The sequence below is a fragment of the Triticum aestivum genome, chromosome 3B, assembly GCF_018294505.1.
Source record: "Triticum aestivum cultivar Chinese Spring chromosome 3B, IWGSC CS RefSeq v2.1, whole genome shotgun sequence".
NCBI lineage: Eukaryota > Viridiplantae > Streptophyta > Magnoliopsida > Poales > Poaceae > Triticum > Triticum aestivum.
This window is the reverse complement of record NC_057801.1, coordinates 719,604,815-719,623,976: the sequence shown is the minus strand read 5'-3', so window position 1 is coordinate 719,623,976 and position 19,162 is coordinate 719,604,815. Positions and strand designations below refer to the sequence as shown.

Sequence of the window (19,162 nt, the reverse complement as noted above, 5' to 3'; positions counted from 1 at the left end):
AACGGGCGCTTGCCACGCCCCGACACGTAGAAACAATATTTCCTTTTCTCGAGAAAACCGAACATACGTACTCTCCACGTGGCGGGCGAGCGGCGCGCGCTTCCCTCCTCTCCTCCCCTCTCCTTCCGCAATGGAGTTTTGGCTTCCGGCTCTCCCTGTTTCTCTCAACCGAGCCTATAACTGCGGCGGTACGGCCACGCACCCAGCGCCATCCCTTTTTCTCTCCCCTCTCCTCTCCCTTTCTCTCTCTTGACAGTTCCATCATCCCTCTCGCCCAACGGAGCATCTCTCCCTCTCTCTCTCGCCTCAACGGAACAAACACACACAAATCGGGCCGCCGCGGCGGGTGCAGCACCATGGCCGGCAACGAGTGGATCAACGGATACCTTGAGGCGATACTCGACAGCGGTGCGTCTGGTGGGGGAGGCGGAGGCGGAGGCGGTGGCGGCTCCGGTGGCGGCGGCGGCGGCGCCGGCGTGGGTGACCCGAAGTCGTCGTCGAGCCCCCGCGGGCCGCACACGATATTCAACCCCACAACGTACTTCGTGGAGGAGGTGGTGAAGGGCGTCGACGAGAGTGACCTCCACCGGACATGGATCAAGGTCGTGGCAACCCGCAACGCCCGCGAGCGGAGCAGCCGCCTCGAGAACATGTGCTGGCGCATCTGGCACCTCGCCCGCAAGAAGAAGCAGGCAAGCCATCCTCTCTCTCGTGTTCCCTTCTCTTCTTGATCGTCTCGTGTTCGTCGATCAATCCCCTTGTTGATTTTTCGTTTTGGTTGGTTTCGTCGGTCGGTTGATTGCTAACTGTATCGTGGTGCGATCTCATGAGTCGATCTATTATTTTAATATTTTTTATGATGATGAAAGGGATCGACGTATCGAGATGTTTCCAACGGCATGTTTGATCGTGAGGTTAGATCGGTCATTTCGTCGTTTAAAAACCAAATCAGGCCGTAGGCATGCATGATCTCTCTCTCTGCGCCTCTGAGGGAGGTTTCGAGAATTCAGTACTCTGTAGATGATCTCAGAGACAAACACACACGATCTTCATTTTATTTTATTCTTGGCCCTATGATGTTTTTTTTTGGCTTCATGATGTACCATTGCTGATCGTTTCTGCACACAAATGCTGTGAAAAGAGAAAGAGAATTACGGTCTTCTCGTGCCACCAGTAATGGCTGATAAGTTGGCTTGCACTTCCCCCCCTCCCATTTTCTCTCAACTGAAGGGAACTGCATCTGCAAGAGTGATGCGTTTGCATTTTTTTTTCTCCGGAAAACACTAGGAATTGCTCCCACTGCATATATTTATAAACTTTTGGAATGAGTCTGTACAGGAACGAAAAGAAAAGTAAACAAAGAAATAAAAACATAAGGCATTTGCAGTTTTATTTCTTGCCAGAACAGAGTATTTCCTTTTGGATTTGGTCACGCTTCTGAACATTTTTGTCCTTTTGGTGTGGCATGGATTGTTTGATGACGAGCAGCTGGAAATTGAGGGCATCCAGAGGATGTCGGCTCGGCAGAAGGAACAGGAGCAGGTCCGCCGCGAGGCCACGGAGGACCTGTCGGAAGATCTCGACGAGGGCGAGAAGGGGGACATCGTCGGCGAGCTGATGCCGTCAGGGACCCCCAAGAAGAAGTTCCAGAGGAATTTCTCGGACCTCAGTGTCTGGTCGGACGAGAATAAGGAGAAGAAGCTCTACATTGTGCTCATCAGGTCTCATTCTTAAACCTTGCAGCTCGGTTAACCAATTCCTTTTACTTCTATCCTATACTGCGTGACCGTTGCCATGTTGATGTCGTGAAACTTTTACAACTTTTGTCATCTTGGTTGCAGTGTGCACGGTCTTGTCCGTGGAGAAAACATGGAACTGGGTAGTGATTCAGATACTGGAGGGCAGGTAAACCGAACCGAACTTTTAGTTAGACAAAATGTTTCTTGTAATCAAGATCAAGATTTGCATTGACTTATGGCGAGCTATTCTCCTATTTTTCAGGTGAAATATGTTGTGGAACTTGCGAGAGCGCTTGCAATGATGCCTGGAGTGTACAGAGTAGACCTGTTTACTCGCCAAGTCTCGTCCCCCGACGTGGACTGGAGCTACGGGGAGCCAACAGAGATGTTAACCTCCGGTTCCCACGACGCAGAGGGGAGCGGTGAGAGTGCCGGGGCATACATTGTGCGCATCCCTTGCGGCCAGAGTAACAAGTACATCAAGAAGGAGTCCCTGTGGCCTTACCTCCAAGAGTTTGTTGATGGAGCCCTTGCGCACATTCTGAACATGTCCAAGGTTTTGGGCGAACAGGTAGGCCATGGGAAGCCAGTGCTGCCTTATGTGATCCATGGCCACTATGCCGACGCTGGCGATGTCGCTGCCCTTCTTTCTGGTGCGCTGAATGTGCCGATGGTGCTCACTGGTCACTCGCTTGGGAGGAACAAGCTGGAGCAGATTATGATGCAAGGTCGCATGTCCAAGGAGGAGATTGACGCAACCTACAAGATCATGAGGCGTATTGAGGGAGAGGAGCTGGCCTTGGATGCAGCAGAGCTTGTGATTACTAGCACCAGGCAGGAGATCGATGAGCAGTGGGGATTGTATGATGGCTTTGATGTCAAGCTCGAGAAAGTGCTGCGGGCACGGACAAGACGCGGGCTCAGCTGCCATGGCCGTTTCATGCCTAGGATGATGGTGAGTGCCAGTACCAAGTATATGCAATTTTTTCAAGTGTAATACCAATGTACCATATCTGTCAAAATTCCGGCAAGTTGGTATTTGAGGTGGCATATGTGGCAATGAGTGTAGTTTTTCCCCATTGGTTTTATTTGTGCTAATTCGATCTGCTTCTTGACAGGTGATTCCTCCTGGGATGGATTTCAGCAATGTTGTGGTTCAAGATATCGATGGAGATGGCGATAAAGATGATATCAATTTGGATGCTGCATCACCGAGATCACTACCCCCAATCTGGGCTGAGGTTGGTGTCTGGTACCAAATTTCATATGCATATCCAAATCAATTTCAATCTACATTAATTAAAATGATCATAATATTGTCGCACGCAACTCGTGCCACAGGTGATGCGGTTCCTGACCAATCCTCACAAGCCAATGATCCTGGCGCTGTCAAGGCCTGATCCGAAGAAGAACATCACTACTCTTGTCAAAGCATTTGGAGAATGCCGCCCATTGAGGGAACTTGCAAACTTAGTAAGCAATATCTTTCCTCCTTATAGACGGCCTACTTGAATAAGTAAAGTCAGTTATACAACTTCATTAACCATATTTTTGGTTTAAGTTACACAAATTTAGTAACATATTTTTAGTTCCTAATATCATCAAATGTCAAAAGATCGTCCACATATCATTGTTACCTTGATGAAAAGAGTAACATGTTTCTGAATATCTTCTCAAAGCATTTGGAGAATGCTGCCCACTGAGGGAACTTGCAAACTTAGTAACCATATATCATATTTAGATGAATATGTGAATGATCTTTTGACATTTGATGATATTAGGAACTGGATGAAAGGAGTAACCAGAAAACATGTTTCAGAATATCTTGTGGTGGTTAAGAAAATTTACATCATCTGTTTTCAGGTTCTGATCATGGGGAACAGAGATGACATCGAAGAGATGCCTCCCGGCAATGCAAATGTCCTCACCACTGTCTTGAAGCTGGTTGACAAGTATGATCTGTACGGAAGTGTGGCCTTCCCCAAGCATCACAAGCAGGCCGACGTCCCCGAGATTTATCGCCTCACAGCCAAGACGAAGGTCTGCTGCATGTTATATTCAGTTGTTCCACCATGTTTAAGATTCAACATCTCATTCCGACGGAAAACATTGGTTATCCCCTGCAGGGTGTATTCATCAATCCTGCTCTTGTCGAGCCTTTCGGCCTTACACTAATCGAGGTCAGCTTCATTTCCAGTTATCTGACAATGACAATGTCAATCACCTGATGCTTTCTTGTTGCCATAGAAAATAAAAGATGAACATAACTTTATACTGGCATTCTTATGGCCTTTAGGCTGCGGCGCACGGACTCCCGATCGTCGCCACCAAGAACGGCGGTCCGGTCGACATTACAAATGTAAGCATGCATCGTATGTTTCGACATCTTGTGTTGCAAATTTTGCTATGCACTAGTTATGTGGGAAAGTAGACGTAACTACGTGATGTGTGTGGCACTGGTATAGGCACTAAACAGTGGGCTGCTAGTGGATCCGCACGACCAGCACGCCATCGCGGACGCGCTGCTGAAGCTGGTGGCCGACAAGAACCTGTGGCATGAGTGCCGGAAGAACGGGCTGCGCAACATCCACCTCTACTCGTGGCCGGAGCACTGCCGGACGTACCTCGCCAGGGTGGCCGGGTGCCGGATCAGGAATCCGCGCTGGCTCAAGGACACGCCGGCGGACGCTGGTGCTGACGACGAGGCCGAGGACTCGCTCATGGAATTCCAGGACCTATCGCTCCGCCTGTCCATCGACGGTGAGCGAGGCTCCACTAACGAGCCCGCCTCGTCGGACCCGCAGGACCAGGTGCAGAAGATCATGAACAAGCTCCACCAGTCGTCTTCTGCAGCTCCAGATGCTGGCACGGACAAGAATCCAGCCGCCGCTGGCACCGTGAACAAGTACCCGCTCCTGCGCCGCCGCCGCCGGCTGTTTATCGTGGCCGTGGACTGCTATGGTGATGACGGACGCGCCAGCAAGAAGATGTTGCAGGTGATCCAGGAGGTGTTCAGGGCGGTCCGGTCTGACACCCAATTGTCCAAGATCTCCGGGTTCGCGCTGTCGACGGCGATGCCGCTGTCCGAGACGCTCCAGCTCCTACAGACGGGGAAGGTTCCCCCAACCGACTTTGACGCACTCATCTGCGGTAGTGGCAGTGAGGTGTACTACCCGGGCTCGGCACAGTGCTTGGATGCCCAGGGGAAGCTCCAGCCTGACCAGGACTACCTGCAGCACATCAACCACCGGTGGTCTCACGACGGCGCCAGGCAGACCATAGGGAAGCTCATGGCCTCACAGGACGGCTCCGGCAATGTCGTCGAGCCTGACGTGGAGTCCTGCAATGCGCATTGCGTCTCCTTCTTCGTCAAGGACCCCAAGAAGGTAAAGGCCCCTGCATATCTTTATCTTTCATTACTCACTGACAAATGAACAATACTTACCATTGTTATCTGAACCTGAATTTTCTTGATTCCACAGGTGCGAACTATCGATGAGATGCGGGAGAGGCTGAGGATGCGTGGCCTCCGGTGCCACCTCATGTACTGCCGGAACTCAACGAGGATGCATGTTGTCCCGCTCATGGCATCAAGGTCACAAGCACTCAGGTGAGTACTGCATTGTTTTATTGAGCGAAGCATCATTCTGCTGTAGCCCTTGTGTTTTTCGTTTTCTATCGTCCAGTTTATTTTCCCATTGTTTTCTCTCCTGTCCAGTGCTCTTTACTTTGTTCCATAATGCAAAAGCAGAACTCCGGTTGTTTCTGGTCAAAAGAGTGCTGCATTTTTTTTCACAAAATACTGTAGTAATTTGGAGAACAAAAAAAGTAACAAGCAGATCAATTAATTGTTGGATCTCTGTCGACAATCTCAGGTACCTCTTTGTGCGCTGGGGCCTGCCCGTGGGGAACATGTACCTGGTCCTCGGGGAACATGGCGACACCGACCGTGAGGAGATGCTTTCAGGACTACACAAGACGGTGATCGTCAAAGGCGTCACCGAGAAAGGCTCCGAGGACCTGCTGAGGAGCTCAGGGAGTTACCACAAGGAAGACGTCGTCCCGTCCGATAGCCCATTGGCTACCACCACGCGCGGCGATCTGAAGTCCGATGAGATCCTGCGGGCTCTCAAGGAGGTCTCCAAGGCTTCCAGCGGCTGATCGGTTGCCCGGAAACTCGATGATGCCGAACATCTTCACTCAGGCTATTTAATATCTTCTGCTTGTTCATAACCAGAGATTGGAACCATTTCTCTCTTTTCTTTGCTACATATATAATCTTGTGAGCACTAGGCCACTAGCACGACTACATCTTGCAGTGAGAAATAACTAAGACACTGCTGATGATGCCACTGTTTGGCTTGAATGTTTGTGAACTAATTCAGCATATACGTTTGCAATATATATTGTGCTTATTCAACAACTTTGTTTTTAAAAGTATATATGCATGGCATGGCAAGAGGAGAATATGAAGCCAGTTTTGGCCCTGTTTACGGTTGCAGTTATGCTAGTATGAAACATTCTTTCAATGGCTTGAGTGCAAAAGCTAAATACCCTAAAAATGATACTAGCCATCACGTGCTCTTATTGGTTCCAGTCAGGCAACATTACTCACATGGAAGAGAAATGAAAAGAACACCCCCGAGTCCAAATGCAGCAGAAGCCGTGGCTTGCGATTATACCAGGAGAACATGCAAGAACGAATGTCAGTAATGTTTGTGACATAACTAAAGATTCATGCATGAATACAACTTTTAAAACAGAAAACTGAAGAGGAAACTCCACTTATTATTGATGGGAAAAGCTCATGATCTGATTAGGATATAGAGCACAAGTCTAGCCACGAAACTGCAGATGAAACCATGCCAAATGAAAGTCATGTCTTATAACAGAGGAGCCCAATACTCGCATTCGTCATTGTAATTTCTTAATTTGTCACGATGAGTAGTAACGAAGATAAGAATTGTTTACTCTTAAGTTGCCTTCAATCCAAAAGACCTTCCCGGACCCCCGCGTCACCTACCCAAGCGACGCGACCAAGGGCTCCCCTTCCCTCCTCCTCCCAGCGCCCCCCCTCCTCCTAATCCCCTCCCGCCGCCGCCGGCGTAGGCCACCGGGCCTTGCTCGCGTGGTGCCGGTGGCGGCGGCCCCGTCCCCCGCCCCCCACGCCCCGCGCGACGCTGCGGCTCGGGCGATGGCGGCCGGCGGCAGTGCACCCAGGCTGGCGATGGATCCGGCGGCGGCTCGTCTTCGCGGGCGGCGCAGCTCCGGGTGGCGAGGTGGCGGTGATGCGGCTGCTTGGCTGCGGGGCAGCGCGATGGCTGGCGGCGGAGCCCTTCCGGCCCAGATCTGGGCCCTTTTGGGCCCCATCTGGGTCTGGGTGGGCCTGGCGTGAGCTTTCCGGCGTCATCTCCGGCGGAAGGAGGTGTGGCTCAGGCTTGCGGTGGCGGAGACGGCGGCGCGTGTACTGCAGCGCACCGACGGGAGCTTCACGAGCCCGCTTCGGGCTCGGCCGGGCAAGGGTGTCTGGTTTGCTCCTGAGCTACGTCCGGTCGGTCACCGCCGAGGGTGGTGGAGGTTGTCCCCTCCCACGTGGCCGCTGATCCTGCTGCTCCTCGTTTCCGGCTGGTTCCTCTCGATCCTGCTGGTCTCGCTTCGCTTGTCACGGTGAGACGGCGATGGTGACTGCGAGTCCGTGGTGGTGCATATTGGTGGACGGCAAGTATGGTGGAGCGCGATGGATCGTTCGGGGTCGTGGTTGGTTGGCGGTTGGGTGAAATCCTTGTCGGCTTGTCTGGCACCGACGCGGTGACGCCCGTGGGCGCCGCCGTGCCTTCCTGAAGGGCGTCAGATACACCCCTTCCCTCCCACGGCCCTTCGCGTACCGGGTGAAACCCTAGGACATGTCCGGTAGCAGCGCTGTTGTCGTTGCGTTCCTTCTTGAAGGTGTTGCTTGGTATGTGGCGTTTCATGGTGCTAGGAGCATGGTCGAATTCTCCGGCGGGCGCAACGGTTGCGAGTCATCTTCATTTTCGTTGATCCACCATTGTTGGCATTTTTTTTCTTTTGTACTTTCTCTTTCATTTCTTTTGGGCGAGCCTATGCTGCTTCGGCCCCAGCACCTATCGTTGGTTGTATCAATGTTATTTGCATTGTAATACAAAGCGGGGGGAAACCCTTTTTCGGTAATTGGAACTTTAAAACCTAACAGGGAGTTAGAAGCACGTAATTGGTTTTTGCATTCAAATTTCCTTTACATTATATTTTTAATTATTACTTTAAAGCATACTCATTTGAATATTACAGTAAAAGTAAAATATTGCCTTTTCTATTAAACTTCGAACTATGGAACCTCATCCATATTAAACTTCAAACTTACTAAAACCATTTATTCTGTGTTTGCTTTTCTGATAGAAGATATTTTTTCATATTTTGATAATTATTTGCAGGTTCCCATGTCAAAGATTATTTTCCCCAAAAATTCCAGCACTGAGAAGAGAACATGTTTGGGATAACAAAGTTAAATTTGGAAGGTGGTTTCTACTTTCAAGGTTCTCATACCTGAAACCATTCACATATTTTCGGAATGCAAGGGTGGAAACCGAAAAGAATATACATGTCCTATGACAGAACACAAAGTATGAATAAATTTGCATCTACGTTCTGTTCGTTGGTGACGGTTGCAATTTTGGTGCATTGGTCCTATGGGGACTTAGCATAACAACTTCATGACTTTCTAATATAACAAGATTTGCTCGGCTCCGATGAGGAAGGACCGATGAAGGCGGTGCGCCTTCGGCTCACTCCAGTGCTCGTAGCCATCAGTAGGTGGTCTATGGTCATGAATGTATTTTTGTTACTTCTGGTGCTCTATGCACTGCCATGACAGATGAGGAATAGATTAGAAATTTCTCTCGCAAAATTTTCATGCCATTTTTGCACAAGACAAAAATAGTAAGGTTTTTACATGTATTTTTTTACTAATTATTATGATTTTATAATGCCTCACAGGCTTGTATACCGAAAAATGCTTTTGCCCCGCTTTATATATTAAGTAAACCACCAGAGCCACAAGATCCAACAAATGTTCACACCGCACACACATGCAAAGGTAGCAGACAGACAAAGTACTAAAGGGTTCTACTGAGGGCACAAAACAACAAGCCCTTAAAAAACAAAAAGTAAGGCGGCAGCACAAGCCTCGAGAAGGTTAATCCGGCTAATCGGGTAGAGGAGGAAGTGGTGGCGCCAAGCGGAGAGCCATCGCGCGAAGATCTACAATGATGATGTTGATGGCGTCTTGCGTCAGTAGTATGTTGAAGAGGTACACGCTGGATCACAAGTTTATTGCGGACGGTGATACGTCTTCAACATATCTATAATTTTTTTATTATTTCATGCTGTTATATTATCATTCTTAAATGTTTTACAATCATTTTATAGCAACTTTATATCTTTTTTGGGACTAACCTATTGACATAGTGTCCAGTGCTAGCTGTTGTTTTTTGCTTGTTTTTTACTTCGCAGAATATCCCTATCAAACGGAGTCCAAACGCAGTGAAACTTTTTGGAGAATTTTTTTGGACCAGAAGACAACGTGGGAGTCAAGGAAGCACCTGGGGGAGGCCCGTGGGGCCCATGATACACCAAGGCGCTCCAGAGGTCCCTGTCGTGCCTTGATGTACACGAACATCTGTTACAGCACCTCTCAGCTCTATAAATACCCAAATATTCCAGAAACCCTTGGGGAAGTCAACGAAACACAATTCCAGCCACCGCAAGTTCCAGAACTACGAGATCCAATCTAACACCATCATGGAGGGGTTCATCATCCTCATTGGCGCTTCTCTGATCATGCGTGTGTAGTTCACCATAGACCTACGGGTCCGTAGGCAGTAGCTAGATGGTTTCTTCTCCCTTTTTAATTCTCAATACAATGGTCTCGTGTAGATCTATTTGATGTAATGACTTTTTGCGGTGGTGTTTGTTGGGATCCGATGAAGTTCGAGTTTATGATCAGATCTATATCCATGAATATTATTTGAGTCTTCTTTGATCTCTTATATGCATGATTATTTATAGCCTCGTATTTCTTCTTCGAATCTTTGGTTTAGCTAGGCCAACTAGATCGACTTTTCTTGCAATGGGAAGACGTGCTTTGTGATGGGTTCGATCTTACGATGTCTAGTGATAGAAGGAGTAGTGAGGCACATATGTATCATTGCTATTAAGGATAACAAGATGAAATCTATTCCTACATGAATACATCTTGTATACATCATGTCATCGTTCTTATTGCATTACTCCATTTCTCTATGAACTTAATACACTAGATGCATGCTGGATAGTGGTTGATGTGTGGAGTAATAGTAGTAGATGCAGAATCGTTTCGGTCTACTAATCTTGGACGTGATGCCTGTATATTGATCATTACCTTGGATATTGTCATAATTCTTGATCTTCTATCAATTGCCCACCATTAATTTATTTACCTACCGTGTGCTATTTTCTCGAGAGAAGCCACTAGTGAAATCAACGCACCTCGGGTCTTTTATCATATTTGCTTTCCGATCTACCTTTTGTTGTATTTGTTTTTAGATCTATTATTCCAAAAACCCAAAAAAAACATGCTGCACTTTTTGTTTATTTATTTTATTTCATGTTTTTGCAAGATCTATCTATCCAAAATCATACAAATTAATCTATCTTTTACCGAGGAGGGATTGACAACCCCTCTTACGCGTTGGGTTGCGAGGATTTGTTCTTTGTGTGCAGGTACCGTTTACATAGTGTTGCTTAGTTCTCCTACTGGATTGATACCTTGGTTTCATAACTGAGGGAAATACCTACCATAGCTATACTACATCATCCCTTCCTCTTTGAGAAAATACCGACGCAGTTTCGAGCCGCATCAGACGGTCCAAAGCATCTAAGCAAGAACCCAATACCCAACCACCTAATGTGACAGATATGCTGAGGGAAGGCTGGATCTCCGCAAAGAGATTGGGGAAGTTTTTGTCGCACCAACGACCACCAATCGCTTCGCAGAAGCAACTCCAAAGGAATTGTGTGGACACACATGTGAAGAAGATGTCATTCTAGTCCTATGTCCCACACAGGGGGCAGATCCCATCACCCAGGCCATTGCGTTTGAGCACCTCCACGCCGGAAAGAACCCGTTCCCAGATCAATTGCCACCGGAAGATCCAAATTTTCAGTGACAGTCTAATCGCCCAGATATGGACTAGGGGTGTTGGGGCAGGAGCAGCCGCAATGGCCTGGTAGAGGGATTTGGTGGGGAACCTGCCCGAGGGCTCCAAATGCCAGGAGATGCGATCGCTCGACTGATCCACGTCCAGAGACTGAAGCGCGATGCACTCAAGGTGGTCTTGCCAAACGGCAAGTTTTGGGGGCCCAAATGGCCTCCGAAACGTGAGGTGCCATAAGTCAATAAGGGCCATCTCGACTGAGATCCTAGGTTCCACCGCAATCCTAAGTTCATAGGCTTGTATCAAGAGAGGTAACCCATGAGACGGGGTGATGGATTTCCAAACTGGCCTTCAGGCAAACAACAATGCCATCGCTCACACTTGGAACGGGATGTGACAAATGGTGATCCTACAAGGCCACCTCACTAGGCAGCAACAGAGATGGCTCGATTGCAATGATCCATGCCCTGGGCCAAGCTGGGGCTTGACCCAGCTTGGTCTAGCGCCGTGCCCGAGTTCGTTCCTTGGCATATGGATCGGCTTGGGTGTTGACTGATACTACCTCCGTCTTAGTTTATAGGTTCCCTTTGTAGTTTGTGCCAAATTTTGACTAAAGATTTAACTAACAAAATCTTAATGCATGTCAAGAAAAATTATCTCATTGAATTCGTATTTGAACATAGTTTTTAAAAATATAATGTTTGGTGACATGCGTGAACATTTTGTTAGTTTAATCTATGGTCAAAATTTAGCACGAAATACAATGGGGACCAATAAACCCGGACGGAGGTAGTACTGGTCATGGCTACGACAGTCCTACTCATGCGTTGTCTATGTCTATACTTGTGCTTCAGCGGCCTGGTGCCCCGGTGGCGATGGAGTGTCTGTCTTGGAAGCCGGGCAGCGGCCCTAGGTGGTGAGGCTGCTTGAGTCGGTTCTCCGGCAAGAAGTGGGGTAGCAGGTGTTGGCGGTATGCTTCAGTCATGTTGGTGGTGAGGCATGCCGTAGCAGGTAATCGTAGCAATGTTTCGCCGGTGGCGGCGGCCAAGCCCTAGTAAGGATCTGGAGTCTTTGATGTGTTGGCGTGGGGTCCCTCAGGGGGGTCTCCGACTTGTTCCCTCAATGTGTCAGGTAGGGAAGGTTGAGTGAAACCTCTGCACCTTGACCCTCTCCTTGCCCTCCGACACTCGGGGTGAAAACTTTGTCCGCTTCAGCGAAGCAGAAGTGGCAACACTTTGTGGCATGTCCCTCCTGAGGGTGTCGTCGATGAGTGTGGTGACCCCTTGGGCGTGCCAGCGTCTTCCGTGCTTCTCCTCGGCAGTGCATTGGAAGCGTTTAGTTGTTTTTAGCATTCTTGGCTTCTTTGTTTTGTATTTTCTTTGATCAGCTTTTGAGGATCTCCACTCTGCTTTGTATTATTTGGCTGTGTGACTTATTAATATAAAGCAGAGCCAAAGCCTGTTTTGAGGGAGAGGTTTAGGGCCAGTTCTTTTCGTCGATTCTCCCAGAATCACCCCCTCCTCAGCTTCTCCCAAAATCATCACTCTATATATTTTTTACAATCCTAGCTAATTAGACTTTAACTAAATAGGATTGTAAAAAAAATGGAGTGGCGATTCTGGGAAAAGCTGGGGAGGGGGGCGATTCTGGAAGAATTGCCCAAAAGAACTGGGCCTTACTCTTCCATTGGAGGGTTAGATATTTTGGTTATGTTAATAATAGATTTTGGATCAGTTAAGTAACTACACTATATCTATACGTATAACCTTGATGAGCCCTGTTTTGTTACACCCACCTCACAAAACGTATAAAAGGGTAATTTGGACCTTTGGCAAAAAGTATACGTTAAAGGTGTACATATGTTTGAGGAGTAGCCACGCCAACTCCTATTTGGCCCTGGTTATAGGCTCCATCCTGGGCTCGGCCCATTTAGATTTTCTATATGTATGTTTGAGGAGTAGGTACGCCAACTCCTAGTCGTCGCTGGTTATAGGCTCCATCCTCGGCTCGGCCCATTTAGATTATTTTTTTAAGTTTCAAAAAAATTGTTGCAGAAGTAGGGATTAGAACTCAAAACCAACAGGTTTGTATACAAACTCAGCTACCACTTAGGATAGATATCAAGCTGTGCTTGGTTCTACTTCTTTCCCTACTTGTTGTTTACATGTCCAGTTCTGGTTCTGCAAGGTTTTCTGGGTGATTTTTCTTTTGGTCTTTTCATCCATGCCTTTCGCTTGGATTTTTCTCTTTCCTTTTCCTTTTTTGGTTTATTTTTCCCTTTTTTCATGAACTTTCTTTTGAATTGGCGAATTTTTTAAAATTAGTGAAACAATTTTTTTGAAATTTGGGAAATTTTACAAACTCGTGACTTTTTTCAAAAGCATGACTTTTTAAAATTTAAGCTCGTGAACAATTACTAAATTCGTAACCTTTTTGAAACTTGTGATCATTTTAAATCCCATAAACTTTTTCTAAATTCATGATCTTTTTGAAACTTTAAGCCGCAACAATTTTCAAAGTTGCGAACTTATTTTAAATTCACGAAATTTTTAAAATTTAACTCGTGAATAATTTTCTAACTTTTCAAATATTTTTAAAACGTTTAAACATTTTACAAATTCATGAACTAACGGGCAAAGCGAGCGAGCGTATGAAACTTGCGAGCAGGTGCAATATTCGGCTGCGGCCCATTGCATGAGTGCGAGCGCCGGCTATCTAAATGATGCTTAAAATGCTGACTAGGAGCTCCCCAAATACGCAGCGCGATGCACAGAAATTTGTTCAAAATTTTGAAAAATGTTCGCTTTTTCAAATTCCGTTCAAAAAATTACAAATATTAGCATTTGAAAATACCATTCAGAAATTTCTAAAACTAAATTGTTTATTTCAAAAGTACTGAGAATGTCAAACATGAATATTTTTTTAAAAAGAGTGAACAAAATTTTTAACACGAACATTTTTGAATTTTTAAACATTTTTTGAGAAGCACTAAAAATTTGAAATTAAAAAATCTATGAACAGTATGAACAAAAATTTGAAACCAATTTTGTTTTTGTGAATTTCCCTGAAGATCTTTTATCTTTTCGTAGATTTTTTTAACTCAAATAATTTTGAAATTCTGAATAACATTTGAAAGCATGAACATTATTTGGAACTCCATAAAGATTTTTTTAGTTTCCGAACAAGTTCGAAAAAGGAACATCTTTTGAATTTATGAACCAACTTGAAAACAACGACATTTTTAATTCAAAGAACTTTTATCGAATTAGCGAGTACTTGGGCCGGCCCACGGGGACTCAACGGGAAAGATGTCGTCGACTAGTTGGGCCAAGGCCTAAGTTTTTTTCTATTTTTTCGTTTTTCTTCTCTTTTTTGCTAATTAATGTTTCTCCTTTGAAAGTTCATTATTCATTATGAAACCTATTCAAAAATGAAATATTATTTGGAATAAAAAATAACAGTTTTAAGTAACTATTTTAAATTATGATTTAAATTAATTTTCCTTGATATATTTATTAAATGCTTTTGAAAAAAGCATTTACTGTTTTTATTTTTATCCCTTTTTTATTTATTAGTTATGTAAAATACTTAAAGTAATATTTTTAAATACCTGTTGAAATTATGATTTTTATTTCTTCACACCTGGCATGGACACTTATCATGGGCATGCCCAACTCCTCGCAAAAGGTGGGGTCATTTCAAGAATATCTAAAAAACAGGGTGTTCGGGTAGGCCGGAAGCTATGTTTGAGAGCACTTTGTTTCTCAAAATGCATCAAATGACCCGAATTCTTTTCATTGGCTTGTACGACCAATTCAAGGCACCATGCCAAGTTATTTTGGTTTTCTGTAAATTTTGCAGTTTTTGGAGTTTTGTCGGCCAAAAAATGTTGTTAATTGGTCGGACGCGTCACAACTTCCATTCGGTGTCAAAAACCGTTCAAATCCGGCATAGTAGTCTACGGCCAGCCACGGCGGATCCCTTTGTCTTCCCCATGTTCGGCAGCCCGCTCCGGACTGCCGGGAGCCCTGGAGGTATATTCTTCCCCCGTATCTTTCCTATGTCCGGCTGCACTGCTCATCGGAGTGGCAAAAAGGGTGCTTCAGCCGAAGGGGAAGGGGGGCACCTCCGCTTTCCATGGAGCCCAGGCGGGGATCGATGATGGTCTAAGATAAAGAAGCGGCCAAGTCACCGGCTGTACAAGTCGGTGATGCGGCGGTGGCCTTCCTGGGACCCAAGCGGCGACTCCCATGTTCTACTTTCCCTCGATGTTTGCAGCGGACGCGGACGCGCGGGCCACGACTCGCCGATCTCGCGTAGCCGGCTTCTTTCTCTACCGGCAGGACACGGTTACGTGCGCATTAGTGATGGATGACACGGTCGCAGGCACGAGAGGCGTGGTACGATGTGGCGTCGTCCACGATAGCAACGATGATCGTGCCCCCCTCCCCCCTGCCTACCTAGAGCAAATCGCCACTCCTTCACGAGTTGTTGAACCAGGTGCCATCTTGGAGTGGCAACTTTTTCCATCGGGCTAGCCGTGGGAGGTGGAGTAGCGAGTTGTGTCACTCGTATCCGGTGATATCGGCGGGCCACCCAGCCGGATTTTATGCCGGAGAATTGCTCTTACTGCTCATCAGGTGCCATCAAAAGGGTGGAGAAAATGGTGGAAGTAAGAGATGGGGAGCGGTGGAGTGGTGCAGTTCTTGCCTGGCGTTTGGCATCCTTTAAATAGCGGGCGAACTGGAGGAGCTTGCCCGGCATTATGTTCAATGTTGATGTCTACTACTCAACCTTCTTCTTGTAGACTCGTGTTGGTCCTCCAAGCGCAGAGTTCTGTAGGATAGAATCAAATTTCCCTCAGGTGGATCACCTAAGGTTTATCAATCCGTGGGAGGCGTAGGATGAAGATGGTCTCTCTCAAACAACCCTGCAACCAAATAATAAAGAGTCTCTTGTGTCCCCAACACACCCAATAGAATGGTAAATTATATATGTGCACTAGTTCGGCGAAGAGATGGTGATACAAGTGCAATATGGATGGTAGATATAGGTTTTTGTAATTTGAAAATATAAAAACAGCAAGGTAACTAGTAACAAAAGTGAGCAAAAATGGTATTGCAATGCCTCAAAACAAGGCCTAGGGTTCATACTTTCACTAGTGCAAGTTCTCTCAACAATGATAACATAATTACATCATATGGCAATCCCTCAACGTGCGAAAAAAGTCACTCCAAAGTTCCTATCACGGAGAACATAAGATGAAATTTCTTGTAGGGTATGAAACCACCTCAAAGTTATTCTTTCCGATCAATCCATTGGGCTATTCTATAAGTGTCACAAATAGCCCTAGAGTTCGTAGTAAAATAACATCATATGACACAAATCAATCAAACCCTAATGTCACCTAGATACTCCAATGTCACCACAAGTACCCGTGGGTTTGATTATACGATATGCATCACACAATGTCAGATTCATCTATTCAAACCAACACAAAGAACTTCAAAGAGTGCCCCAAAGTTTATCAACCCTTATGCATAGATTACCCCAATGTCACCTGGGAATCCGCGTGTTGAGTGCCAAAACATACATCAAGTGAATCAATAGAAGACCCCGTTGTCACCACGGGTATCCCACCCAAGACATACATCAAGTGTTCTCAAATCCATAATACTATTCAATCCAATAATAGTGAAACCTCAAAGATAAAAATCAATTCATCACAAGAAGATAGAGGGGGGGGAGAAACACCATACGCTCCAACTATAGTAGCAAAGCTCGCGGTACATCAAGATCGTGCCAAATCAAGAACACGACAGAGAGAGAGAGAGAGATCTAACACATAGCTACTGGTACATACCCTCAGCCCCGAGGGTGAACTACTCCCTCCTCGTCATGGAGAGCGCCGGGATGATGAAGATGGCCACCGGTGATGATTCCAACCCTCCGACAAGGTGCCAGAACAGGGTCCCGATTGGGTTTTCGTGGATACAGAGGCTTCCAGCGGCGGAACTCCTGATCTAGGTTTATTTCTAGGGGTTTCTATATTTATAAAATTTTTTGGCATCGAGAACAATTCGGGGGGGGGGGGGGGTCCATGAGGCGCCCATAAGGCTGAAGGACGCGCCCTAGGGGGGCGCCCTCCATCCTTGTGGTAGCCCCGGGACTCTTCTGGCCCAACTCTTTTGCTTCGTTGGCTTCTTCTGGTCCATAAAAAATCACCATAATTTTTCAGGTCATTTGGACTCCGTTTGGTATTCCTTTTCTGTAAAACTCAAAAACAAGGAAAAACCAGAAACTAGCACTGGGCTCTAGGTTAATAGATTAGTCCCAAAAATAATATAAAACATCATATAAATGCATATAAAACATCCAAGATGGATAACATAATACCATGGAACAATCAAAAATTATAGATACGTTGGAGATGTATCAAGCATCCCCAAGGTTAATTCCTGCTCGTCCTCGAGCAGGTAAATGATAAAAAATGGAATTTTTGATGTGGAATGCTACCTAACATTTTTACCAATGTAATCTTCTCTGTTGTGGCAAGAATATTCGGATCCATAAGATTCAAACAAAAGTTTAATATTGACATAAAAATGATAATACTTCAAGCATACTAATAAAGCAATCATGTCTTCTCAAAATACCATGGCTAAAGGAAGCTATCCCTACAAAATCATATAGTCTGGCTATGCTCCACCTTCATCACACAAAGTATTCAAATCATGCACAACCCCGGTTTAAGCCAAGCAATTGTTTCATACTTTAGTATTCTCAAACCTTTTCAACTTCACGCAATACATGAGTGTGAGCCATGGACATAACACTATAGGTGGAATAGAATATGGTGGTTGTGGAGAAGACAAAAATAAGGAGATAGTCTCGCATCAACTAGGCGTATCAACGGGCTATGAAGATGCCCATCAATAGATATCAATGTGAGTGAGTAGGTGAGGGAGTCCTGGATTAAGGGGTCGACAGCCGGACTATATACTTGGGTCGGCCTGTTGGGCTATGAAGATACAAGACAGAAGACTTCTTCCCGTGTCCAGATGGGACTCTCCTTTGCGTGTAAGGCAAGCTTGGCGATTCGGATATGAAGATTGATTTCTCTGTAACCAACTTTGTACAACCCTAGCTCCCTCCGGTGTCTATATAAACCGGAGGGTTTAGTCCATAGGGAACAATCATAATCTCATAGGCTAGACTTCTAGGGTTTAGCCATTACGATCTCGTGGTAGATCAACTCTTGTAATACTCATATTCATCAAGATCAATCAAGCAGTAAGTAGGGTATTACCTTCATAGAGAGGACCTGATAACCCACAAGTGTAGGGGATTGCAATAGCTTTCGAGGGTAAAGTATTCAACCCAAATTTATTGATTCGACACAAGGGGAGCCAAAGAATATTCTTGAGTATTAGCAGTTGAGTTGTCAATTCAACCACACCTGGATAACTTAGTATCTGCAACAAAGTATTTAGTAGCAAAGTAGTATGATAATAAAGGCAAGGGTAGTAAAAGTAAAGATAATTGTTTTTGGGTTTTTGTAGTAGTTGTAACAGTAGCAACGGAAAAGTAAATAAGCGAAGAACAATATATGAAAAGCTCGTAGGCAATGGATCAGTGATGGATAATTATGCCGGATGCGATTCCTCATGTAATAGTTATAACATAGGGTGACATAGAACTAGCTCCAGTTCATCAATATAATGTAGGCATGTATTCCATAAATAGTCATACATGCTTATGGAAAAGAACTTGCATGACATCTTTTGTCCTACCCTCCCGTGGCAGCGGGGTCCTAGTGGAAACTAAGGGATATTAAGGCCTCCTATTAATAAAGAACCAGAACAAAGCATTAGCACATAGTGAATACATGAACTCCTCAAACTACGGTCATCACCGAGAAGTATCCCGATTATTGTCACTTCGGGGTTGTCAGATCATAACACATAATAGGTGACTATGGACTTGCAAGATAGGATCAAGAACACACATATTTTCATGAAAACATAATAGGTTCAGATCTGAAATCATGGCACTCGGGCCCTAGTGACAAGCATTAAGCATAGCAAAGTCATAGCAATATCAATCTCAGAACATAGTGGATACTAGGGATCAAACCCTAACAAAACTAACTTGATTACATGGTAAATCTCATCCAACCCATCACCGTCCAGCAACCCTATGGTGGAATTACTC

At 45.6% G+C, this 19,162-nt stretch overlaps 1 protein-coding gene across 1 annotated transcript; it reads left to right on the top strand.

The window, feature by feature from the left end:
* Positions 1-202: 202 nt before the first annotated feature.
* Positions 203-6,159, top strand: LOC123071986 (probable sucrose-phosphate synthase 1). The gene is made up of 12 exons (XM_044495564.1): positions 203-692; positions 1,489-1,721; positions 1,842-1,905; positions 2,002-2,694; positions 2,858-2,980; positions 3,081-3,212; positions 3,603-3,779; positions 3,866-3,919; positions 4,036-4,098; positions 4,205-5,125; positions 5,222-5,349; positions 5,615-6,159. The coding sequence occupies exons 1-12, from the start codon at positions 357-359 to the stop codon at positions 5,898-5,900; spliced, it is 3,210 nt and encodes a 1,069-aa protein (XP_044351499.1). The 5' UTR covers positions 203-356; the 3' UTR covers positions 5,901-6,159.
* Positions 6,160-19,162: the final 13,003 nt, after the last annotated feature.